Source organism: Hipposideros armiger, unplaced genomic scaffold, assembly GCF_001890085.2.
Source record: "Hipposideros armiger isolate ML-2016 unplaced genomic scaffold, ASM189008v1 scaffold_378, whole genome shotgun sequence".
Classification (NCBI taxonomy): domain Eukaryota; kingdom Metazoa; phylum Chordata; class Mammalia; order Chiroptera; family Hipposideridae; genus Hipposideros; species Hipposideros armiger.
The window spans coordinates 1,446,325-1,472,213 of NW_017731728.1; the positions used below are offsets into that span (position 1 = coordinate 1,446,325).

Sequence of the window (25,889 nt, forward strand, 5' to 3'; positions counted from 1 at the left end):
GGTGTTCTTCGTGCCCGGGCGGCTGACGCTGTCTGAAGCCCACGCGGCGTGCCGGCGGCGCGGGGCCAGCGTGGCCAAGGTCGGGCACCTCTACGCCGCCTGGAAGTTCTCGGGGTTGGACCAATGCGACGGCGGCTGGCTGGCCGACGGCAGCGTGCGCTTCCCCATCACCTCGCCGCGGCCGCGCTGCGGGGGCCTCCCCGACCCCGGAGTGCGCAGCTTCGGCTTCCCGCAGCCCCAGCAGGCGGCCTACGGGACCTACTGCTACTCGGAGTAGGGGCCCATCGCACCCCCTCCAGGGCGCGCGACAAAGCCTGCGAGTCGCGGCCGGGGTCTCTCGCCGCCCTTTTCCCCGCGAGCCTCCCCTCCCACCAGATGAGGAGCACCACTCCTGGCCCGCCTTCCCGGCGCCCAGGGGGTAGGGCTGTGGGCCGCGGATCCCCGCTGGCCGGGCGTCGGGAGGGAAGGTGGTTGGGCCCCCGGTGGCGGGGTGCGGCTACTACCCTCAAACCCGCGGATCAAAGCCCTGCGCCAGCGCCCCCAGCAGGCAATTCAGCCCCTGCGAGGGGGCGGGAGGGCACCCAGGAGACATTAACTGACTTCTGTACACAGCAATAAAATAACTTGGGGAGTTTTTGTGTTGGGCGAAACTGTAAGGGGGACGAGACGTGTGTGGGGGGGAGGGGGTTGATCTCCGACCCAGCGTGCTGAACGCGCGCCTGGGAAGACAGCGTGAGAGGAGCGGCTACTGCCGCGGAGGGGTGAGCCTGCAGGAGAGGGGGGGATGGCGAGGAGAGGGCACCAGAAAGGCGGAGGAGCGTCGGAGGCACCGTGGGCGGCCTGGCGAGGAATAGAAGCAGAGAACCCAGAGTGTCGCGCCGGGCACCACGCGGGGGCGCCACACACTCACCTAAGTTTACTTCAAATCCACCCCAGCGTTCCAACCCGCAGGCCTACCCCCTGGGCACCGCAGAACAAACCTAAAAGGGACCTAAACATATTTCAAAACGTGTCTGTGTCCTGCCAGTCTCCCAGAGGGTTTGCAAGACTATCGTTAAAGAAAGAAGAGGCTCGGGAGCGCTTGCTTCCTCTCTCTGCTCCCCACCAGGCGAGAAGACAATGAGAAACCTGCTCTCCAGACACCAGAGCTGCTGGCCTCCAGAACTGTGGGAAGTACATGCTTGCTGTTTAAGACACCCTCTCTCCTGCCCCCCGCCTGTGGTAATTCGCTACAGCAGCCCCAACTAAGACAACAGGGTTCCCTGAGAGCAGATGTGGAATTGACTTTGAGTACAAGTAGTCTGTTTGGAAGGTCATGCTCAGAGGCACAGGGTGGAGAAGTGAGCCGGGAAAGGAAAGGAAGCCAAGGGAAGGTGTGTAACAGAACCGGTGATCGCTGGGCTCAGTCCTGCCTGGGAGTCTAGAAGATGGTGTCCGACCTGTCTCAGAGAAGCCCACCGTGGGGCAAAGGAACTGGGCTGTTACCGGTCGACTTTCCATTGGAAATCTGAGGGCTGCTTCTGGAAGCATTAAGTCTCTAGAACTCCTGGCTAGCCCTGAGCACAAACATGTCCCCACAGCCAGGAAAAAAGCCCTCAGGCAGGGTCACAAACGTTCACCAAGAGCCTTCTCCTTGCAGAGGTGAGTGCTGAAGGCTATGGGTCACAGGTACGCCCACCCTGGGCAGTACTCAGACCCATTGGTTGGCCCCATGCTAAGTTCACTTGGTCCTGTCACTGATTCTTTAAACTGGTGACTGATGGCAATTTCTAATTCCTTAAACGTCTTACAACAGGGAGGGCTAGTGGGACAAAGCACAGTAACCATTCCTGCAGTTGGTTCTAAGGCTGTGTAATCAATAGTCAACATCTCCCTCCTTTCCAGTGCATTCTGATGGTCTCTGGGGCTTTCACAATGGAAAAACCCAGACCTTCATCCCTGAAGGCCTCAGCCTTTCATTACCATGCCCTTGACAGGCCAGCATTGCTGCAGCTGCCTGTCCATGAGTCCCACTGGATGTGGGATAATCAAGGTCAAATGTCTTTGCCGGGGTAACTCTTTGGTCTACTGGCCAGTTGGCGTGAGGCACCCCCAAATGACCCAGAGGATGCTGTAGCCTTAGGTTTAGCAGTAATCTTTAGCAGTAATCTTACTGTGACGCCTGGTGGACACATCTCCCAGCCTGGGCACTAGGGCTTCTCATCCTGCAGAGCCTAAACTTATAGGGACAGCATGCACACATTTCCCCAAGGGCCCTGGAGACTGATGGTAAGGGTTATTGTACTTCCATACCCTGGTTCCTGACCAGTGATTTCTAGCGGTCCAGAATGCAGCACCGTATTGTGGCCATTGGTTTAAAATATATACTGCATTTTGAAGGCCAGTAACCCGATCCCAGAGGGTGCTTCCCCAAGCTGGTATTTAGATGTGCTGTAAGGAGGCCGTGCCAATGGACTAGCAGGCTGGCAGTTTCAGGGTGATATGTACTGTAGGGCCAATGGAGCCTGTGGTCATATGCCCACCGTCACATTTCCTCACTGTGAGATGCATCCCCGTGGGTAGAGGAGATATTATATATGGGATCTCATGAGGATAAACCGTTTCCTGTATGTCCTTGGATATTGGTGCTGCCCAAGGCACTTGGGCCGGGAAGGCAAATCCACGCCCAGAATATTAACCCCACTAAGGAGATACTGCCCTGCCCTCCAGACTGAAATACGTACCTGGTGATCAGCGTGCTACCCAGTGGCTGCCTGGGCTCCTTGAGGCATGGGACCATGTCGAGGGCTCAGCGTCAGTCTCTGCTGCTGACAGGCCAGCCGTCCAGCAGTGGCGGTAGCTAGATCAGCCTTGGTGACAGGGACCCCTTGCTGGTCTCCATGTCTACTGCCACAGCCGCTCCATTCCTGGGCCCATTGTGCCAGCCCCGGCCTGGCGGAGGACAAAGGCCGGCTGTGATCCACTGGCGTTCTTCTGTCCCCCTGGCTGTTCAATGCCTCCTTTGCAGGGAGTGTTCACAAGACACAATGCCCACAGCTGTGACGCCAGCCCTCCAGCTCTTCTCCAGACTTCCTTGTCTCCAACTTTCCAGTCTTGGCCTTGCCTGGCCCCTGACCAACCAAGCAAGCCGTTTGACACTATTCACGAGTCCTTGAATACACTTCTCTCAAGTCCACTCTCTCACTGGAACGTGGGGGGGCCCACTGGGAGGCTCCTCTCTCACCACTGTCTTTCAGGGCCTCCCCTGAGTGGGGCTGTCATGGGTAGCAGTCCGTGCTCGGCTCCCATCAGCGTATGAAAGTAACCCACCCGTGAGCCAGGCCTGGGCTTTTCCCTCTGGAGCGTGATCACAGAGAAGCCCCACAGAGCTATAGGGTGAGCTGAGAGAGGCATGGGTGCAGCAGAGACAGGTCATGTGGGAGCCTGGGCTCCCTGCTCACTCAGCTTACTCGTGCCCTCCGAACACACTCACACCCAATCACAAATGTGCCATTGGGTTTGCTCTGTGCCCACCCACATGTGCTCATGACTTGGTGGGCCTGAAAATTCCCAGATCTTAATAGATCTGGAAAGTGAGACAGGGAAAGGAAAGAATCCAATAAATAACTGAGTAAATAATCCGAATAACCGAATAGGTTATGACTGCGGGCAGCTGGGGCTGTAAGCAGCTGGGAGCTCTGAGAGACTGGAGGCGCTGCCTCACTTGTTCCTGCCTGAGAGGTGAGGGGCCTGTGTTTGAGGGCTGCTCCGGGGACATTAACCCTCGGATCTTTTCGACTCGCCACACACTTAGGCCAAGCGTCCTTCCTCAGGCGGAAAAGAATCCTCAGGCAGTCAGCTGCCTTTGGCTTGTGACTGCTAAGGGGACGTGGGCAGACACTTACAGGTTCTGCCATATCCTATTGATTTTCACAGTCGTGGGTTGGTGCCCTATCCATGTCCAGAGGTGACCAGTGATATTATCTTTTAGTAGCATTAGGAACCCATGGATTATATACATACATATATATATATATATATATATATATATATATATATTTGACATGTTTCCATCTCTTACAGTTGTTATTAATTTTAATGCTGTGGCCAGTGGGAGTCCTCTCAAGTTGGCTCCTGGGTCCTTTTGACATGAACTTGACCTGAGTGTCATAACTTCCTTATTCTCAAGTATGAAAAGCTGTCCCAGGCCTGGAATTTCTCCAGAATCCTCGTTCCTTTTAGGGGAAAGTACTGTGTAAAGACTACTATCTGGACGCGAGGAGTACTCATTGTTACTACATTGTCACTGCTTCTAAGCCTTGCCAGTAAACTGGCGATGAAGACACAGCTACAAATCATGAGTTCATGCTACTATGTCTTATTCAGATGAAAGGTTAGCAGTTTTTACTTCACTTTCCTTTTCTTCCACTAAAAATCTTAGTTCCTGATACCGTTACTATCATTATTTGCTTTATCACAATAAATAACGCTTCTCAAACCAGTAACGTCAACATTAAGGTTTCTCCGTGGACCTTTTGCTCTTAGAAATGTGCAATCAAAATGCTGAGTTTTCTAATCTCTTGAAAGAAAATTCTTCTGCATGGCTTTGCCTCCAACTTCGTACACAGTGAGGTGCGTTTGTTTACGTTTGTTGGAGGTTTTTAGGAAATGAAACGCTTTTCTTCTTTTTAATTTAAAATTAATTCTTTCCGATTTAATTTTGTGTTTTAATTCTCTAAAACATTCACTTGGCTCCCACATCCGACCCACAGAACACAGTGCTAGGACCATTTTACAGGAGAGGACACAGAGGCTCAGAGGGCTTAGTAGCTGGCCCAGCATCACAGAAGAGTGAGGGAGTGGCCTTCCCCATCTGGAGGAGGGACAGGGCTGCAGGGCGCCTGAGGGGACGGACTTTTTCTCAGGAAGTCGGTTTAGTTATACTCAGTGTCCAGGCTTCCAGTACCTTGGGCTGTTCTTCGTGTAACAGGCTGGTGGTCTCGGAACACAAGAATTTGCACCCCTCAATGCAGGGGTCTGTCAGCTCAGTGGGACCACTGGCTCCTGTTCCGTGCAGCAGGGGCTCCCCCACGTGTCATCAGCCTGTAAGTCCCACTGCTGTCTGCCCACCCCCACATCTCCTCCCACCCCCCACGCACGCTCAGCTGCAGGAGCCCTCAGAGCCATACCCAGCCATTCCTGGCCTCTCCCCTGCCTGGGCTGGGGGGCCCCGCTTCCTGGCCCCTTTCAGAAGCTATCAAAGCCCCATTCTCTGAACACAGCTGTGCCAGCGTTCAGCTCCGCCTCCGTCCCCCCTGCAGCCCCACTTGCACGTCCCCATGGCATAGGACCCAGGTGCCTGTGTGATGTGCAGGGCCTCAGAGAGGAACCAAGCTGCCTGGGCCCCACCCCCAAGTCTGGGACAGTGGGGGCAGGTGTTCAGGGGCTGGAAGGACAGGCTGTCCCAGCGGCCACTGTGGTTGGGAATCCGGTGAGGAAGTCCCAGGACTGACACTGGGGGTGGGGGCACGTGGGAGCCGAGAACTCGGAGGGGAGATTCTGTTTCCTCAACTTGGCTCGTGACCTCAGCCCGAAGGGGAGAGGCAGATTGATTGTCCTGAGACTGGAAAACTCCCCAGCGCCAGGAGGCTGGGAGGCGAGCCAGCTGGGCTGCACGTGGGGCGTGGGGCGGGAGGGTTGATGCCTCCACTCTCCCTCCGTCTTCTCTCCACCTCCCTGACATCCTGTCCCCTGAGAGAGACAGCTGGGCACCCTGGCAAGACCCTGGCCTGGGGAGGCAGGAGACTTGGTTTTGGTCATGGTCAGTCAATTACCTGCTGTGTGACCCTAGACAGTCGCTTCACCTCTTCGGGTCTGTTTCTTTGTCCAGAAGATACCTCAGGTTACCTGAGACGTTCTCCTCCTGTTACTGGGGCAGGCGGTTCTACTTGAAATCTGACGTGCCTTTTTTTCCTGCTTTCATTGATCCTGTCTGCTTTCAGCTCATCCCAAGGGTCCCTTTCTGAGACCCACAGAGAAGGTCTTGTTTCTCGCCTCTGCTCAGAAAGCGAATAGAAATGGGGGGAGGGGTGTCACATGACCATCAAGATGCCATTGAAGAAGTCCCTGAGCAGCGGCTGCCAGTTCAAAGTGCAGTTAGACCTCAGGGTGACGTTTCACAGCTGGCAATGTCCACGAAGTCTTGGGGACGTGTTCATTCCTCCGCTGGGAAATGCTCCCCTCTGAAACACCGAGCCCTCCATCCCACCCACAGGGGAGTAGCCACGGACCTCCTGGCAGGCAGACCTGGTGGATAGTGTGTGTGTGTGTGTGTGTGTGTGTGTGTGTGTGTGTGTGTGTGTGTGTGTGAAAGAAAAAGAACTAGATTTTGCTGAGTCCATGCCATGGGCCAGGTGCTCCCCTTACTCAGCCCAAGTGCAGGAGATGTCACCCAAGACAGTAGGTGTTACCCAAGTGCAGCAGATGACACCCAGTGCAGTAAATGTCACCCACCTCAGTGGGTGTCACCCAGGGTGGTAGACATCACCCAGGGCAGCATCTGCTACTCAGCCTGTTGTACAGAAGAGGAAACAGTGTCAGAGAAACCAAGACCTTCCCATGGCTTTGCCACTGCAAACAGCAAAACAGGAGCCTGACCTCCTGAGTCCTGGCTCTAAGCACCATCTTCACAGCAGCCGCTGTCTGTTCTCTCACCGTGTCTGCTCTCTCACCAGGGGTCTGCCTCTTGGAACAGACTGTCTGGTACCAGCCCTTGTCCAGACCCAGAAGCTGCTCGCCTTGGTCAAGGTCAGACTCCCCCAGGGCACCAAAATGTGCGCCCACACTTCTAGTCATGAGGGAAGGTGGCGAGGAAGGTCGCTTTCTCTGTCTTCCCAGGTCACAGCCAAGTATTCCAGAGGCAAGAACTGAGCTTAGGTGCAAGCCCCACTGGGATTGAATTTCAGCCACTTGGTTGCCTGGCCCTATTGAGCCCCTATGGAGAAGGGCCGTGTGGGCGCAGGCTGCATGCATGGCCCATGCTGAGCCTGTCCTGGAGGAGGGGACTTGTCTTTCAGCTGGAGGATGCCAGGTCTGAGGGGAGCAAAGGGAGATCTGTCCCCAAAGGCCTTCTCAGATCCTCCTCTCCACTAGAGGACTTGGGACAGCAGTCCGAAGGCCTACAATAGTGCCTGGTCCTCAGTGGAACCCAGTTAATATTTGTTTAATGAAATGAGTAAACCGAGGTCTCTTTTCCCCCACACTGTCCCAGGCACCTTGCTCCATCCCCTTCGGTCTCACATCCCTGCCTGGGATATTTCTCTTACTGAGGGACGGACTATACCACCCTGCACCCCAACATCTTCCTGTCCTGTGTCTACAGCAGATGGGTCTCTGGGGAGGGGCCAGAATCCCACCTTTGGATGCTGAAGGATTGGGGGAGGCGTTTTTTTCTGTGAGCTTCTCAAAGCCCTTTGGAGCCCTCTGCAGCAGTGGGAGAGGAAGCCCAGGCCGGGGGAGTGGAGCGGTTGGGGCAACCAGCAGAGGGCAGTCCAGAATTCCCATACAGGAGGGACTCGGCTGCCTGCCGGGAGATGGGAGGACAGAAACCTGCCCGGAGGCTGCATTTGTATTGCAGGCACCTCACTTTACTTGGGATATTTGGGGCGTGCTGCTGCAGGGGACAGACATCCAAGCCTTGGACAAGCTCTCCTTGATGCCACCACTGGTATCAGAATCCAGGGGACAGAATCCAGGCGTCTGGCTGTCCTCCCCACAGTCTGTGCCAGGGGCTTTGCCTGGAGTCCCTGAGAGGAGGGAGGGAGGGGAAAGAGAGCCTGGGAAAGAAGAGGGAAGCACAGACTCTGGAGCTGGGGAGGGGGTGTCATTGGTATTCTGGGCACTGAGGAGTCCCCAACGGCTGGGCAGCACTGGAGGCCCACCCCCTGGCACCAGGCTGCACATTCATCTTCCACAGCCCTGGCCAACGGGCCCTCTGGGCTCCCAGCAACGCCTGCGTTTTGCACATTGGTTTGCATGAGCAGTAATGTCCGTTCACAGTGCCACTCCTCCCCCGACCAGGTCTAGAGAGCTCCCGACTTGCTTTGCTTAACCCCTGAGTCTGCTGTTTAACCTCATCCCTGCAAAGTCAGCTCCTCTGTGCTGAGAGTGGGAGCTCTGCAGGAGACAAAACCCAGCAAGAGCTTCATCCAGGGAGGTTGATAGGGTCATCTGCACCTCACCCTGCCTCCAAAAAAGAGTGTCCCTCCCCCATTTTTATGTGTGTGCCGTGTCTCTCTAGGAGCAAAGCCTCCTTTTCTCTCTTAATCCTTTTCCCTACTGTCTAAGTCTCAGCGCCTCCTCCTCTCCCCTTGGCCAACGGGAAGTCCCTCCAACTGTCTAACTTCCATCCCTCCAGCTGCAACATCATCCTCTAGCTTGGCGAGCGCTCCCGCCCCGCCCCGCCTGCCCTCCCGCCCTACTCCAAGTCGTCGGCTTCTCATCCCCAGAAGGATGTCCTACTTCGCTCGTCCTTGCTCTCGCAACTGCCACCGGGAACCGACGCAGAGAAGGCAGCGGGTCTCGTGACCTTCCCGAGCCCCCCGCGTTCCCGGCCAGGGGGCGGGAGCAGCCCCCGGGAAGGGCGGGGCGGGGGCGGGGGGAAGAAAGGGGGTTTTGTGCGGCGCCGGGCCCGGCGCCCTCTTCCGAGCATCCTGCGGGCCCAACCTCTCCGTGCACCCGCGCAGTCCCCGCCGCAGTCTCGGCTGCAGCTGCAAGACCGAGCCGTGGACCCGGCAGAGACCCGCGCAGCAGGAGACAAACTTCCCGGTGCCGCACCCCCACCCAGGCCCTCGGCCGCCAGCCGGTAGGTGAGCGTCACCGCAGCCCGGCCGCCGGGACCTGGGAGGGAGAGAGAAGGGAGCGCCCGCCGCTGCGTGGTCCGCGCCCCCCATCCCGCAGCCCTTGCCTCCCGGGCTCCGGCGCACCCAACCCGCCGACCCCTGACGCCCGAGGGAGGTCCGCGGCGGGCCAGCCCCGGGCGCCTACGGCCCCTGCTGCCACGTCCTTCTCTGCGGCTGGCACCCCGCTGCTGCCAGCAGCCCCCTCGGAGTCTCCGGGCGAATGGGAACGCCCCTCCGGGTCCTCGCGTCCTCCTGCTGCACGCTCCCTCGCCGCCCTTGTCAGGGGCAGGGCGGCGGCGGTCGGAGTCAGCCCCGACTCCGTGCGCCGGGCGGGCAGCACCCCGGGAGGATCCGAGGCGAGCACCCCATCCTCCAGGGACACCTCGCGTGGCCCGCAGGACAGCCGATAGGAGCCGCTGGAGCGGGTGGGTGGTCCTGGCGCCCACTGGAGCTAGAATCCCACTCGCCACTGACTTGCTGTGTGACCTTGGCCGAATTAGTTGACCTCCCTGAACGTTGGGTTCTTCATCAGTGTAACGCCTAAACAGCATTTTTCTCAGAGCTGAGGTTATAGCCGGGAGGCATTTCAAAAGGGGCCTGGCTCCGTAAGGTACCACCCCTGCCTTCCTTCCTAGAACTACCCTGGGCTGGGAAGCCCCTCCCCCTGGTGCTTCCATACCCTCCTCTTCCTGTCGGAATAGCTCTGCCCACATGGTCCTAACAAGACGAGAGATTTGCCATCAGTTTTGTTATCACATTAATTTCTGCATTACTTCTATTCCAGACAACACCAGTAAGGTGAGGACCAGTAGACCCGCCACAGTATTACCAGTGCCGGTGTTGTCACAGCTAACCGCCACTGAGAGCAGCAGCACCCCCGTTTCAGACGTTATCATCAGAGCAGCTACAATAGCTCCGCTGGTGATGTTGCTAATAGTATCATTAGTTGTGCTTCCAGTAAATAGGACTATTTATACCACCACTGCAGTTGCTCCTGCCGGCCTTGTAAAGGCCTGGCTGCCTTGTGTGGCCTCTTGCTGCTGCTCACAGCCACTCGGGGACAGCTGAGAGCTTCCCTCCTGTTGGGACTTGAGCTCTGGCCTGCTGACCCTGCTGAGCGCTGGAGCTTGGTTCCTACAGGGCACACTTTGGATGCCAACTGGTGGGCGTTCAGAATGGAGATGGTGGGTGTTGGGTGTGTGCACATATGTGCATGTGCACGCACACGCGCGCGCGCGCGCGCACACACACACGGCCTGGTCTCTGTGTTCTGTGTGGATTGGATCCATGAAGCCTGTGCGGGACCTGGATGGCCATGGTAGGACAGGAACGACCATGGAACAAGGGGGAAGTTTCCTGAACAGCTCAGGAAACGCAAGACAAAGGCAGAAACCCAGACACTAGAGCAGGAAGGAGAGAGCTGGAGAGAGAGAGGGATGGTGTGGCATAGCGTAAGGGACAGGAAGACGGCTGAGCTCTCAAGGTTAGGAACAGAGTGGCATGTCCTGCTCTGGAGGACAGGAAGGAAGGTGGAGTGTGGGTGGGCGTGTGTGCGATGGACCCCTGGGTCTGAGTCTGGTGCCGGATGAGGGATGCCTAAGTTTTCTCAGGACTCCTAGCTATACCAGGAAGGGGGTAAGGCCCAAGCTTTGTGATTGGTGGGTGGCGTGGGGCTGGCAGAGCTCTGTGACTGTGAGACCCATACAATCAGGGCCACTCTCTTGACCTCTCTGGTCAGTGACTCCCATTCCTGGAGGTGGGGGTGGGATACCCACCATGTTCCAGGGCGGCCAGGTCCTCAGCCTCGGACCGCCTGCTTCATTTCCCCACTTCAGAACAGAGGTGAAAGGGGGGTCCAGGGTGTTGGTCCCAGAGTGGCTCCAACTATATGGGTTTCTGGGCCACCGGTCAGAGAGCTGGGAGCCAAGTCTGTGAGCAGCTCCAGCCCAGACAGAGGGCACCAGGGAGGGGCCTGGTCCGGGAGCCGGCATCGTTCAAATGCATGGGCAAAAGTTCCCCCAGCACCCACAGGCACTGGCTGCTTATGCCAATGGTCCCCTCCAACCCCAGAAAATGGCTCTCCCAGGTGCCCCCATGCCCAGAGCTGGTCTTGGCACCTCTGATCTGGTTTCATCAAAGGTCGGAGAGATGCCCTGGGTATCTGGTCTCTGCCACTCCTCACCCAACTTTGACCCTAAGGAAACAATCCCAGCCCACAGTATGGGGGGGCAGGGAGGGTCACAATGGTGAGGGGGCTCCCCGGGAGGACTTGGGAGAAGAGGGGAATTTCCTATCAGCTCAGGCTCAGGAAAGGGGGCACATGAACCAAGGCTGGGCCTGAGTGGGCCTGAAATGGCAACGAGTAGCTAGCGGGAATAAGCCTGATCTCTAGGAAGTCTTGCCTGCAGTCTAATCTTCATCTCTCCTGCTGCACTATTGGTCTGTTCCATGGCACACTTGGGTCCCCATGGCCTCCTAAGTCTAGCCCAACCCTTAAAGATGACGTTGGGGCGCTAACGCTGCAGCCTTTCCTCCTGGGGGCGTATTGGCCTGGTGCCTGACTTGGCTTCACTGGGGACTCACACTGAGCCCTACCCCTCTCTGGGCCCCCCGTTTCTCAATGCCGCAGCCCCATCTCTCCATTAGGAGAGTATAAGTGCTTTGAGATCTTCAGGGGAATATTCTGGGTTCTCACAGCACTTCTGATAGCCAAGGGCAGGAGGGAGATGGCCCCTCCCATTTATTCTCACCCCCCCCAGCCCATCCCCCAGCCCAGGACTGGGGTTGGGGAAGGGAGAGGCTGGATGGGGGCCAGACTGGCAGAGACAGGAGCTTTGTCCCAGCTGGTTTCTGAGCCAGGAGATCCGGTGGGAAAACCCGTGCCAGGCAGAAAGGAAAGGCTGGGAGGAAAAAAGGAGAAGGCAGCCAAGGAGGGGGGTGCAGGATGCTGGGGGGTAAAGAGAAGAGTTTCCTTATAAGTAATGGTGGGGAGGGGCTGGGCTGGAGAGAAGCTGTGAATTGCCCAGGTGCAGTCTAGGAGACCCTCCTGGAGGAGGCCAGCTGGGTAAGGCACTCAGGGAGGAAGGGACAAGAAGGAAAGGTTGGATGGGTACTGTGGGACGAGGAGGCTCTGGGTTTAACCGAGGAGTCTGGCACTGGGAGGGGCAGAGGGAACGCTAAGTATAATGGCACCCACCATCCATGCTACGTGCTGTAAGCATTTATCGAGCTCCTACTGTGTGCTGGGTGCTGTGCATTTGTACAGGATTTTTTAGGATATAAAACACTCTCAAAGCACATAGCCTCATCACAGCCTGTGAGGCGGTAATCATAGTGCTCTTTTACAAGTAAGAAAACAAAGGCCCAGAGAAGGTAAGGAGCTTGCCCTAAGTCACACAGCAAGTTGACTAGGACCAAGGTCTTGGCTCTGAAGAAGACTCCTTTGGTGGGGAAACACGGATTAAAAACAGAGGGTTAATGGTGAGGTCGGGGCAGTGGGCTTCTGGGGCCAGGATATGTGTGAGTCCATGCGGATGTGGTCGGGAGCCAGGGGAAGTCCCTCCTGAGGTCTAACCCCATCTTTTCTCTTCAAGTCCCCCCATCAGCCTGCAGCATGGCCCCACTGTTCCTGCCTCTGCTGGCAGCTCTGGTCCTGGCCCGGGTCCCTGAGGCCTTAGCTGATGCTCTGGAAAGGGACAGCTCAGGTAAGCAGCCCCCCTCAGGGTCACTTCCTCTGTCTCCTGCATCTCTCCTATGGTATGGAGTGGCCTCTTGTGGGGCCCTAACCAATCTCTTCTAGCCTAGCCTTTGGGGACCCAGAGAAGAGGAGATAGAATTGGGGGGACCCGTGGGGAGAGTCTGGGCTGGGACACTTGGGGATAAGGGATGAGTTGTGGGCCTCTTGTAGGGTGTGGAAACTTGGGGTTGCCTGGGGAGGAACACGAGGTGCAAGGCTGCCAACCTCTAAGGTGGAGGATTGGGGAAACCTGGGAACAGGATGAGGGGCTGGGAGGCAGAACAGAGGTAGAGTTTGGAGAAATCCTGAGAAATTTTGAGCACTGGGCTGTAGGATGCAGAGGGCAGGGTTAGAAGACCCTAGTTGGGGCCCAGAAATCCTGGGGTGGTACTGGGCGCCTCTGGGGATGGAATTGACTGGGGGACTTTGGGGACGGGTCTGGGGACCTAGAGGTGGTTTTGCAGGACCCTGGGGGTCGGGCACAGGTTCTTGGGGCAGGGTTAGGAAAACCCAAGGGCACCAGGCCATCCTGGGGCGGGCGGGGTGGGGCGAGACAGGAGGGACCCTGGGGCAGGGCTTGGAAACCCCTGGGGTGGGTGCGCAGCCCAGGGAACTGAAATTCCTGCCGGCCCCGCCCGCCCACAGAGGACCGCGCCTTCCGCGTGCACATTGCGGGTGCAGCCCCCCTGCAGGGCGTGTTGGGCGGCGCTCTCACCATCCCGTGCCACCTTCACTACCTGCGGCCGCTGCAGAACCGGAGGGCCGCTCTGGGCTCCCCGCGGGTGAAGTGGACCTTCCTGTCTGGGGGCCGGGAGGCTGAGGTGCTGGTCGCACGGGGGCTGCGCGTCAAGGTGAGCGAGGCCTACCGGTTCCGCGTGGCGCTGCCGGCCTACCCAGCGTCACTCACCGATGTCTCCCTGGTGCTGAGCGAGCTTCGGCCCAATGACTCAGGCATCTACCGCTGTGAGGTCCAGCATGGCATAGATGACAGCAGCGACGCTGTGGAGGTCAAAGTGAAAGGTGAGAGGATAGGGACAGAGAGGTGTCTGGAGAGAGAGCTGAGAGGACTCCAGCCCTCAGGGAGCCCACAGCCTGAGGAAAAAGCAAACACACTGGGAGGCACAGACTGAGGTGGAAAAGGAGTGACAGACATAGGTCTTTGTTACCTCCGTTCTTCAGGTGGAAGGAAGTCTACCTATAGTCTAACTTAAGCCCCTCATGCTGTAGAGTGAGCACAATTTGGACTTTACCCGTTGTGGACAGAGGAGTGACAGGAGGGGGAGGAGAGGTCAGTGTGCAGGGAGATCGTGCTCAGGAGTCGTTCCTTCCCCTTAGGGGTCGTCTTTCTCTACCGAAAGGGCTCTGCCCGCTATGCCTTCTCCTTCACTGGGGCCCAGGAGGCCTGCGCCCACATAGGAGCCCGCATCGCCACTCCGGAGCAGCTCTACGCAGCCTACCTGGGGGGCTACGAACAGTGCGATGCTGGCTGGCTGTCCGACCAGACCGTGAGGTGGGCTGGGGTTGGAAAGGCAATGTGATTTGGGAGGGTCACCATGGGAAGGCTCCCTGGTGAAGGCATCTGTGCTCCGTCCCCAGGTATCCCATCCAGACACCACGAGAGGCCTGTTACGGAGACATGGATGGCTTCCCTGGGGTTCGGAACTATGGAGTAGTGGACCCGGATGACCTCTATGATGTCTACTGCTATGCTGAAGACCTGAATGGTGATTGGGGGTGAGGGGCTCCCAGGGGACAAGCCCCTTCTCCAGTGCTGCCCACCAGTCCTCCTGGAGCCTCTGCTGGACCTTATTGCTTCTCATGGGCTTAAGGGGGCAGCCAGGAGTAAGGAAACTATCAGTGTCCTGCCCTCTAAATGCTGTCATAGAGGCAAGTTCATGGCCATAACCTCAGACAGGTGGTAGGAGACTGAGTTTGTGTTTGGACTCTTGCTGCTAGCTCCTGTGCATCTCTCTACCTCTTAGCATCTCTGGGCCTCAGTTTCCTTCTTTGCAGCATGAGGAAGTTGGGCCAGGTTTCTCTGAGCAATATTACCCATCCTGAGGTTCTATCCAGACTTTGAGCCTATGAAGTAGGGTAGCTGACTCCATGTCACAGAGGACCCTGAGGCTTAGAAGGTCCCTGTGGGAGCCCAGGATGACAGAGGCTACCGACTTTCTGGTGACCCAGCCTTCTCTTCCTTATCAGGAGAGCTGTTCCTGGGTGCCCCCCCAGACAAGCTGACGTTGGAGGAGGCCCAGGCATACTGCCGGGAGCGGGGTGCAGAGATCGCCACCACGGGTCAGCTGTACGCCGCCTGGGATGGCGGCTTGGACCGCTGCAGCCCAGGCTGGCTGGCCGATGGCAGTGTGCGCTACCCCATCGTCACACCCAGCCAGCGCTGTGGTGGGGGCCTGCCTGGTGTCAAGACTCTCTTCCTCTTCCCAAACCAGACCGGCTTCCCCAATAAGCACAGCCGCTTCAACGTCTACTGCTTCCGAGGTGAGCCGCCTCCCTGCAGAGGCTGAGACTGACCTCACAAAGGCAAGGAGCCCTGAGGTCTGACCCCAGCTCTGAGCAGCTCCTGCCAGGTCTTTGCCACATGCCTGAAGTTAGGAGGCGAGGGGGACTCTCAGCTTGTCACCTAGGGTTCCAACTCTGGTCAGGTCCTCTGGCTTGGCTGTGTGGCCTCAAGGAGGGCTCACCTCTCCTCACCTGCCTCCACATCAGTGGTCCGTTCCTTGTCTCTTCCAGTTTCAAAGCTGCCTCTCCCATGTTGGGCTGCCAAGTATGTTTCCATTTCTGGTCAGCTCATTAACGGAGCAGAGATGACCAACATTCTCTGAATGCAACGAAGGATCTCCTCCAGTTAACCAAATGCCTCAAGAGCCCTCCCTCAGAGGGCTTTCCACAATCTTCAGCTTGAAAGTGTCAGATCTTTAACCACCAAATACTGATGGAAAGATGCAAGTCCCCCTACAGGGAGCAGGTCCTCAAGGACAGTTGGGTGGAGAGGTGGCTTCCTGCCCACATCTTATATTGGGGGCTGGAGGCAGGCAGTGCCCGGGACCCTCCAGAGGCACAGGGCTAAGGGTGACTAACAGTCAGGGAGGCATTGCCATGGGGTATCTGGGTCCGTGCCCCAACTGTAAGCCTGTAGTACTGGAACAAGGGCTGAAGGAAGAAATGGGAGAAGATGCAGCCTTTACCCTCAGGGCCCCTAGTCTGAAGGGGGAAGACATGGGGCTCAATCTGAGGGAAGACAAGACACCTTGCTCCCAGCATGAGCAGGAACTGAGTGAAAAGCATTACTCCCGCTGCACAGACCTCCAGGCATCTTCGGCCTCGGGCTGGGGGGGAGTGGGGAAGTGAGGTATAGGAAGAAAGATCCATCTGAAAAGGCTTCCAGGAACAGAGATGACCATCACTATCATCACCGTCATCACTATCCTCATCATCACCATCGTCATCATCACCACCATCATCATCGTCACCATCATCACCATCATCACCATTGTCACCACCATCATCATCACCACCATCACCATCATCACCATTGTCACCACCATCATTGTCATTATCATCATTACCATTGTCACCACCATCATCATCGTCACCATCATCACCATCATCATCACCATTGTCACCATCACCATCATCACCACCATTGTCACCATCACCATCATGATCATAGCTAACATTTCCATGCCCTAATTATGAGTATGTGCCAAGCACTGTTCTGGGGAGAAATGGAAGGAGGAACTGAATCAGGAAGATGGGGGCTAGGAGAGGATGACTATGGTTGGGAGCAAGTAGAGAGCAGAGGCAGGCAAGGACACAGGTTTGCTTCTCTTGCATTAGCAAGGCTCACCGGAGCAGGTGACAAAACAGGACATGCTGTCCTGTCTCATCTGGCTGAGCACAGATGGCCCTCAGGGCTCTTCTTAGCCCAATTCCACCTTCACTTCATTGGTTTTCTGCTCTTGGTTTACTTCCCTAGAGACGAGGTAATCCATTCGAAAACTCTGCTTCCTAGAAGGGAGCAGACCCCAGAAGAATGGGGTGGCCCCTTCCTTTGCCCTTTTGCCTCAGCACTGAGATCCTCAGGTGGTAACTGTGTGCCCTTCGACTCTCCTGTGGTGATGGCATCCTGTCCCCTTCCATTTCAAAAGTCTTGGGATGACTGAAATCCCTAGCACCTCGCCTCAAGCCCAAGGTGCTGAGGCCATTCTGTCTATCCTGCTCCATGTCCTTACTCAAGGGACAACCTCTCCCCTGAGCCTTTCCTTACCATTCTATCCAAAGCAGTGCTTCCCATCCCGTCTCCTTACTCTGCCTAATTGTTCTTTATATGGTAACATTATCATATATTTATTTGTTTATTACCTGTACCTAGAATATAAACTCTTTTGAGGGCAGGAAACTTGCTGTTTTTCTCTCCACTGTATCCTCAGTGCCCTGCACAGTGCTTGGCATGACACGTAGTGGGCATTCGATTCATGCCTGAGGAACGACTGATGAAGTCATAAGGTGCTCCCAGGGCCTCATGGGTGCTCCACAGGGAGGACCCATGCACCCAGCACCCTCGCATGCTGGCCATGACCTGGGAGGGCAGAGCCACCTATTTGATCCCCATTGGCACCTTCCTCCTGCCACAGACTCAGCTCAGCCTTCCACCATCCCTGAGGACTCCAACCCAGCCTCTGATGGACTGGAGGCCATTGTCACCGTGACAGAGACCCTGGAGGAACTGCAGCTGCCTCAGGAAACTGTGGAGAGTGAGTCCCGAGGCGCCATCTACTCCATTCCCATCATGGAGGATGGAGGCGGTGGAAGTTCCACTCCAGAGGACCCAGCAGAGGCCCCGAGGACCCTCCTAGGTAACTTGAATCCCTCGAGTCTGCACCTGGGAGGTTGGAGCAAAAGCCCAGCTTGATGGTGGGGTTATGGCAGCACAGCTGCCCTGTCCTTTCGTCAGTCCAAGTTTAGTGGTCCAAGGCGTCTCTCCTGTCCCTCTCCCAATCTTTGCCTTTCCGGCAAATTCCACTTCCAACTTGGACTAAGGAGCTGCCCCCTGGGAAGCAGGCCTTTTTTCTTTGGTTTCTCCTTCCCCTCACATACCCAGAACAAGACTAGAGGATTTTAACAGACTACGAGAGGGAGATGTAAGGACCATGTTTTCCTGGGCTAATGACGGCTCACAGAGCCTTCTCAACTGCATCTCCAGGTGAAACTCTTCCGGTGTGGGGCAAAGACAGCCCCCGCCCACTGCAGGCTCTCCCCTCTCCCCCAGGCCTCACCCTCCCCAGCCCGCCTTTCTCTCCCTCCCGCTTCTCGCCTCTGGCGGGAGCTGTCCCTGGTGCTGAACCGTCTGTGCTTTGCCTAGAACTCGAAACCCAATCCATTGTGCCTCCCGTGGAGTCCTCAGAAGAGGAAGGCAAGGCTCTGGAAGAGGAAGAAGACAAATACAAAGATGAGGAAGAGGAAGAGGAGGAGGAGGAAGAGGATGAGGCCCTGTGGGCCTGGCCCAGCGAGCTCAGCAGCCTGGACCCAGAGGCCTCTCTTCCCACTGACCTGGCCCTGGAGGAGTCACTGTCCCCCGCATCTCCGTCTGCGAGAGCAGTCCTGCAGCCTGGTGCATCATCACCTCCCAATGGGGAGCCGGAGGCTCCCAGGCCTCCAAGGGTCCTAGGACCACCCACTGAGACTCTGCCCACTCCCAGGGAGGGGAACCTGGCATCCCCACCACCTTCCACTCCAGTTGGGGCGAGAGAGGTGGGGGAGGAGACTGGGGGTCCTGAGCTGTCTGGGGTCCCTCGAGGAGAAAATGAGGAGACAGGGAGCTCCGAGGATGCCCCTGCTCTGCTTCCAGCCACACGGGCCCCTGAGGGAACCAAGGAGCTGGAGGCCCCCTCCGAAGAGGATTCTGGAAGAACTGTCCCCGCAGGGACCTCAGTGCGGGCCCAGCCGGTGCTGCCCACTGACAGCGCCAGCCGCGGTGGAGTGGCCGTGGCCCCTTCATCAGGTAACTTTGCCCAAGGCTCAGCCTGCCTGTTTCTCCTGCCCCTTCTCCTCCCTCTGCAGCTCTGGGTCACCTGACCTGTAGGCCTTTAACCCACCCTTGCCCCAGACGCCCCTGTCCTTTGTCTTCATTCTCCTACCACCTCCGCCTGTGGTTTCCGGTCTTGGATACCCCACCATGCGACTCCCACGCAGCTCTCTAATTCCTCACCCTGTGGCCTAGCAACTCCGTGACCCCCACCCTGTGACCCTCTCCCTGTTTCTGAAATCCTCACCCTGTGACCCCAGCCCCACCACTGACCACCTTGGGCTCTTCACCTGTGACTCACCCACCCACCTGTGACTCGTTGCCTGTCACCCTCTTCAGGGCCCAGGCCGGTCTCCCACTGCTCCCTTCCCCCATCCTGTGTGCCATCCCCTTCAGCCGCCTCCCACTGACATCAGGGAAGCCTGGGACCCCATCCCCACCCCTCAACTCCTGGGGTCCAGGAGAGCCCTTATCCCCACAGAGCCTTAAGCGACTACTTCTGTGAAGTATTTTTTTGATTGTTTCATGGAAAACAAGTCTTGGAAATAAGTCTGTATTAAACTGCTTTATAACCAAAACTCTGGCACCCTCTGTCTCCACCCCCAGCTGTCTGCCCTTTGCATTCCACGGGTTCGTGTCCTGGGTAGCTTTTGGATGCTTCTCTTTGGCCCTGTGTCTCTCCTTCATTTTCTTTCTCCCTCTCTCTGTGTCTCTTTGCCTCGCTTCCTTTTTCATCTTTGGCCTGCACTCTGTCCTGTCCTACCGGTCTAACAGCCCCTTGCTGTCCTCTCCTCCTGTCCTTCTCAGGCCTGTCTCCACATTCCTTCCTGACTGCTGAGGTCCCAAATCTGACTGTACACGCACCCCAGAGAGCTCTTGTCCATCAGTCTGCCGAGTGCTGGGAGGTGCGGTCCCTCGCTCCTGGAGGGAGAAACCTCCTTAGTGTGTGTGTGTGTGTGTGCCTTTGTTTCCATTTCTGGTCCATCTCAATGGCTCCCACACGGAACCACACATACAGAGTAATGGCCGAGAAAGTCCCTCTTTGCATAAAGGCAGTTCCCTGGCGTCCAGGTGCCCTCAAGCCAGTGCCTGCCCCACATCTCAGCAGGGGGATGGTATCTAACTTTCATCCCACCGTCACAGCCTCCCCCTCCCCCACTAACCCCTGCACTAATGAACACCCCACCCCCTAGGAAGAATGGTTTCACCCTTTCTAAACCCAAAGGATCTCAAAGTGCCTACAGCTGGAGAAGACACAGATCAGGAGGCCAGGGGGAGAGAGTGTGGAGGGTGGAGGAACAGGGAGATGGGTTCCAGGTTCCGAAGAAGCTCTACCTGCTCAGAGAAGGTTGAGCTTCCCAGTAGAAGCCAGAGAAGGCTGGGGTGCCCTCAGTCCCAGGACCCCCTCTCCTAGATGGCCCAGAGTGCGCTAGGGACCCCCACATCACATCCAGATTCCTCCATTTCAACTGTTGGCTCCCTTCTGGCTGGCCTCGGAGTGCAGCGCTGGTGGGGTGGGGTTGCTGTGAAGAGGAGCACATGGCCAGTCCCTGCAGTGTCTAAGTTGCCCCACCTGGAGGACAAGGAGCGGCCCTCTGGCCTGCTACTGCGGCAGGCTGGAAGGACAGACTTCCTGGTTGTTTGCAGTAGTTGGCCCGAAGAGGGGGAGGAAGAAAGACCAGCAAATCTCAAGAGGAGTGCCTTCACCCCACTCTGCCTCTCATAGCCGGGGGGGAAGGACCTGTGGCTGGACAGTGCACCAGGGACCAAGTTTGAGAGTTTCTGTCCCCCGAAGTTGGAGAGTTGGAAAGGGGACAGCAGGAAGAACAGGAAAGCATGAGGAATGGGGGGGCGGGGTTCAGGACTCCTACCCTCTGTGGGGCGTGGTGCTTAGAGGGTTAAACAAAACACCTCCCCTCCCCCCTTTGTCCTGTGGTAGCACTACCAGGTTGGAAGAAACTATTGGCAGGAGGGCAGATGACAGGGGGGAGTGGTGATGGAACAGCTGATTCATTTTACCCAAAACAGCTAGGTCATCCCAGCAGAATTTTTTGAATGAACTCCAGCTTTTCCTCCCCCACCTCTGCTCTGATCCCCACCAGGCAGTGGGATCTCGGGCCAGAGTGAAGCATTGTGGGTTTTTGGCCTCGGCTGCTTGGGGTGGATGGCATGGTCTGAAGGGTTTCCACCCAGAGATGGTTTCCTGCCCAGGGCTGAGAGCCCCGGCCTGTGCTGTCAGTCTGTGGGGTTTTCTTCCCCTGGGTAGTCAGGACCAGGAAGGAGTAGGACCTGACAGCCTCTCCAGCACCCAGGCCTGGCCTAAGAGCAGCCAGCCCCCTCCCACCCCAGGATCTAGAGAGAACATCCAGAGGAGGAGGCAGATGGCCTAGCCAGGTGGTGCTGAATCCACCCCGCAGATTGCAGGCCTCAGGGTAATGTGTTAGCCTAAGAAGACTGCCTGGAGGAGAGGGCGCCCGACGGAGGGGATCAGATGCATCAGAGGGGTTTCTAGGCTGAGGAGCCTGCAGAAGGCCCGAGTGGAGGGGCAAAGGGGAGCCTGGTAAGGAGAAAGCGTCTGCAGAAATTAGAAAGAGGCTGGATGGTTTTAAGAGAGTGTGTGGGGCCTACGGCTTCATTCCTGAGACTGGTCTGAGGGGTAGGGCGTAGAGAGAGGGAAGCGTGTTGGCTCTTCCCTCAGCTTCTGGGGCGGACTCTGCCCAGTGGACAGCAGGAGTAATGGCTAGCTCCCATCTGGACCCCCCCCCCCAGTATCAGGGCCCGGGAGCCTTAAAGGGCGGGCCACGCTCACTGATGCTGTGAGGACTCATCCCCGCTTCCACGCAGCCCACCTGACTCTACAGAACTGTGCTGGGACCCGGCACAGAGACACGGGGTGGGGGACTAAACTCCTAGAGAGCTAACGTGACTGGCTCAATGTCACCCAGGGGAGCTAGGAGCCAGACCAGAGCCCAGGTCTCGTGACTGACACCCCGGTATCTTTCCCCTTAGTGGGGTTGGGTCCTGAGGGCATGCGTGGCCACTTCCTCCTCCCCTGCCCCTGTTGCGCTGGGCTCACACTGGTGGGCGTCACAATGGCCAGCCCAGGGCTGAGCCAATGCTGAAGTGGGGGGTGGCGAGGCGGGCTAGGGATGGGGAGAAACCCAAAACTCAGGGCTCGGCTCAGACCAGAGATAGGGTCCAGGGAGAACCTTTAGGGTGCTGTGACAGCTCCCAGGACAAGGGGGTTAGGGCTGGGGACTCTCTACGTTCCCCAGAAGGACTCAGGCAGCAGAGCTGTGCTCCCCTGCTTCTCCCCCCACCTCACTTCTCTCCCCCTCTCAGGTGACTGTGTCCCCAGCCCCTGCCACAATGGTGGGACATGCTTGGAGGAGGAGGAAGGTGTCCGCTGCCTATGTTTGCCTGGCTATGGGGGGCACCTGTGCGATGTTGGTGAGTGTGTTGAGGGGTGGGGGTGGGCTGGGCGTGAGCTGAAGCCTGGAACAGCAGGCTGGTTGCAGAGGAGGGAGGGTACTGGTTTTGGCCTTGCCATTAATGAATCCCCATTTTTGGCAAATCCCACAACCTCTCTGAGCCCTACCCTCAATTTCCTCATCTGTTAAGTGGAACCAAAACCGCCTGTGTCCGGGGTTTGGTGTGGGAGGAGTGCTTAGCACACTGCGCATTTGGAGTCAATCCATGTCAGCTTCCATTCTCCCGGGAAGAGAGGAGCGTACAGCTAGCTCTTCTATAGGATGGAGGATTGCAGAGACCCAGGCCGCGACTCCAGCCCTCACCCTGGTCCCTGAGGCTTAGGGAAGGAAGGAGTCCCCCCAGCACCAGGGCCCCTCCAGGCTCCTCCCCCTCGTTTCTAACTAGCTCTTTAGCACCTCCCTCCTGCCCTCAGCCCCGCCCCTCGGGCTGCCGTGTGGGAGGAGACAAAGCCCTTGCAGAGGACCTGGCCACCCCTGGGTTCCGAGGTCCTCCCGCCTAAGTTGCCTGCCCTTCCTTCTGCGCTCCAGGCCTCCGCTTCTGCAGCCCCGGCTGGGACGCCTTCCAGGGCGCCTGCTACAAGCACTTTTCTACCCGAAGGAGCTGGGAGGAGGCGGAGACCCAGTGCCGGATGTACGGCGCGCACCTGACCAGCATCAGCACGCCAGAGGAACAGGACTTCATCAACAGTGGGCTGGGGACGGGCGGGAGGGGACCCCCTGGGGACCCCCCCACACACACACACACACTCACTCACTCATTAGGCAGCCCGAGTGTGTTAATGAATTAACCCCTTACTCATTAATTCAGGTACTTATTACTTGGCTTACCTCATTCACTCGTTCACTTCCCCCTTCTCTCGCCTTGCTTCCCACGCCACACGTGGGCGGTGGAGCCTCAGGCGGGGAAGGCTGAGGTTCGCGCAGGAAATGCACCTGCATCAGCCTGGCGGTGGCTCAGGGGCCACCTTCAGTTGTTCCCACCGCCCTGGTCTTCCGTCGGCTTTCCCCGACTCCGACCTCGTTGAACGTTTTTACCCTTTTTCTAGAGTTTTCCTTTTCTAGCCCGGGTGACATTTTTCTCCTCCCCTCACCCACCATGTCCCGGCCTTCCATCGGCCCGCGTGCAGGAGGGAGGGAAGCACGGAGTTTGGGTGGCGGGAAGGACTTCCCTGGCGGTCACCCACCGGCCGCTGGAGCCCGGGGAACGGCCGCCATCTGCTGGCAGCGGAGCTCACTGCACACCGTCTCCCCTGCGGTTCTTCCCCAGATCGATACCGGGAGTACCAGTGGATTGGGCTCAATGACAGAACCATCGAAGGCGATTTCCTGTGGTCAGATGGCGTCCCCCTGGTGAGAGGCTCCCGCCGCCCCTCGCGCTGTCTAGGTCTCTCTTCCAAGCACTTCTGCCTCCAACCCCAGTGACCCAACAACCCCGCCTCTCCTTTTTTTCTGGCTCCTTCCTTTTCCCATGCCTTTTCCTCTCCTTGCGCCCCCCCTTTCCTTGTGCCCCTCTGTCTTCTCTTCCGGGTCCCATTATCCCATCCCCCCAAAGTCCCTCCAGGTCCACTTCTCGCAGGCTCCTGTGCTGGAGTGTCTCACTACCACCTCCATCCCCACCCCTCAGCTCTATGAGAACTGGAACCCTGGGCAACCTGACAGCTACTTCCTGTCCGGAGAGAACTGCGTGGTCATGGTGTGGCATGACCAGGGACAATGGAGCGATGTACCCTGCAACTACCACCTGTCCTACACGTGCAAGATGGGGCTGGGTGAGGGCGGGCCAGGAAGAGGGGGCGGGGCTTGTGATCGGGGACCTGAGGCAGAGGTCGAAGGAGGGTGCCAGGCTGCACGGAGGAGCCAGAACTGTGCCCCAGGCCCTGGCGGGGAGGGGCAACAGAGCAGATGGGTCCACTTGGAATCCCTGCTCTTTTTTTGTGTCAGGTTGTGACCCACTCCTCTCCTCCTCATCCCGATCCTGGGAACCGTCACCGATAGAGCCAGGCTCCCAGTTTCTGATTGTATCCCCCCCCATTACAGTGTCCTGTGGGTCCCCACCGGAGCTGCCCTTGGCTCAAGTGTTTGGCCGTCCGCGACTGCGCTATGAGGTGGACACAGTGCTTCGTTACCAGTGCCGGGAGGGGCTGGCCCAGCGAAACCTGCCACTGATCCGCTGCCAGGAGAATGGCCGCTGGGAGCCCCCCCAGATCTCCTGTGTGCCCCGCAGGCCTGTGAGTGCCAAGAGGAGGCGGGTGGGGGAAACGAGCCCACAGTAGCCCTGGGCTCCCATCCTAGTTCAGCCAGCCACTGGCTGTGTGACCTGGGAGTAATCACTGTCCCTCTCTGGGGCCAAGGGGAGGAGGCAGGCCGGATGCTCTGGGGTCCCCCTCAGTGCTGATGTCGGAACATTCGCCAAGCTCTGGGCCCTTAAGGGCTGAGCCAGGGCAAGGGTGTCGATGAGGTCAGGAATGAAGGCACAAGAACACCAGGGGGCAGAGAAGAGAGAGAGGAGGCGCACAGGCCGAAGGGTGAGTGTGTGTCTTCCCTAGTCTCGAGCTCTGCACCCAATGAAGGCCCCAGAAGGACGTCAAGGCAGGCCACTGGGGCGCTGGAAGGCGCTGCTGACCCCTCCTTCCAGTCCTGCTCCGGGTCCCTAAGAAGCAAGGCCTTGAATACTGCTGCCCCCGCACTGCCCCTGTGCCCCACCATGGGCAGTGACAACACGAGAGGGCTGGAGCTGGAGTCCAGGTGACAGTGCCTGAGGGGCTTCTGGGAAAACCTGGGCAGCTCCAGCCTAGCCTAGGCCCTTTCACCCCGACCCGGGGCATCCGGCTCTTCCCTCAGGGCCTCAAGCAGTCCCTAAGTGCCTCAACTGCCCTCTCCTTGCCAGCTGTCATGTCCCCTCCATTCCCCGGTGGGGGGACTCTGCCCACTCGTTCTCAATCCTCCAAGGGAATGAGTTTGCGGATGGCGTACCTGTAAACCCAGCAGGAAATAAAGCTGCATTTGAGCCCAAGCAAGTTTGATGCTTCTATGAGACAGAGGGGGGTTGGCCGGGCCTCATTTCTGGGTTTATTGGTTTCTGAAGGTCAGAGGAGTCCCCAGGATGTCAGGGGATAGAACAGTGCCTGATACAGAACAGCTGCCCAGTAAGTATTTATGAGATGGAGGAGCCCACAGGGGCTGGGGGACAGACAGCACCCAGATGTTTGAAAGGAGCTGGAGTGCTGAGTGCCCAGTCAGCCAGACCTAGGCCAGTTCAGGCTGAGGAGGGACTGAGGGCCCAGAGAGGTGAATGCCTTGGCATTCCACTTCTGAGGTTCATGAGGGGGGTTCACAGGAGGGCGGGGGGCAGTGAGGGTGAGGGTGAAAGGAATGCAGGTCTGGGGGTTAGACTGCAGGAAGGCTTACTTCCAGCAGAGGAGGCAGAGATGCAGGAATAGGGACACAGGATAAGGGCAGAGGAGGGGTCCCCGGCCCTGCTGTAGGCAGAGCTCTGGGGTACGACCTGTAGGTCTCATAGGATCTGGCCAGCAGAGGGCGCAACGGCTGCAGGCACGTCGGCTGGCCAGTGCCCAGTGAGCGTGCGTGAGTGAAGCCTGAAGGGAGGAGTTCCAGGATGCCGCCAGGGGGCGCCGCGGTCTTTTTTTTTTCTGAGTCGTCCAGGGTGGGGAAGTGGGGCAGCTGGCTGGGGGAGGGGGGGTAAGACTTCCGTCCAGGCTGAGCTGGCCAGGGGGCTG

General features: G+C 57.8%; 2 protein-coding genes across 7 annotated transcripts in view; both read left to right on the top strand.

Moving 5' to 3' along the window:
• HAPLN2 (hyaluronan and proteoglycan link protein 2) overlaps positions 1-631 on the top strand; it is a 5,046-nt gene extending 4,415 nt beyond the window's left edge. Inside the window, exon 7 of the mRNA XM_019662586.1 lies at positions 1-631. Coding sequence (XP_019518131.1) covers positions 1-277 — 277 coding nt within the window. The 3' untranslated portion in view covers positions 278-631.
• Positions 632-6,412: 5,781 nt separating this feature from the next.
• Positions 6,413-25,169, top strand: BCAN (brevican). Of its 6 annotated transcripts, none has more exons than XM_019662578.1 (15): positions 7,545-8,846; positions 9,664-9,677; positions 12,473-12,583; positions 13,261-13,635; positions 13,951-14,125; positions 14,212-14,339; positions 14,821-15,114; positions 17,271-17,492; positions 17,999-18,637; positions 22,004-22,111; positions 22,681-22,839; positions 23,420-23,502; positions 23,777-23,921; positions 24,190-24,380; positions 24,699-25,169. In XM_019662578.1, exons 3-15 carry the CDS (start codon positions 12,493-12,495, stop codon positions 24,804-24,806), a joined length of 2,718 nt encoding a protein of 905 aa, XP_019518123.1. In that variant the 5' UTR covers positions 7,545-8,846; positions 9,664-9,677; positions 12,473-12,492; the 3' UTR covers positions 24,807-25,169. The 6 variants fall into 6 exon arrangements, 5 of the variants coding, with proteins under 5 accessions (XP_019518124.1, XP_019518123.1, XP_019518122.1 ...); XM_019662577.1 differs by having other exon boundaries at positions 7,545-8,842; XM_019662576.1 differs by lacking the exon at positions 9,664-9,677 and having other exon boundaries at positions 8,011-8,846.
• Positions 25,170-25,889: the final 720 nt, after the last annotated feature.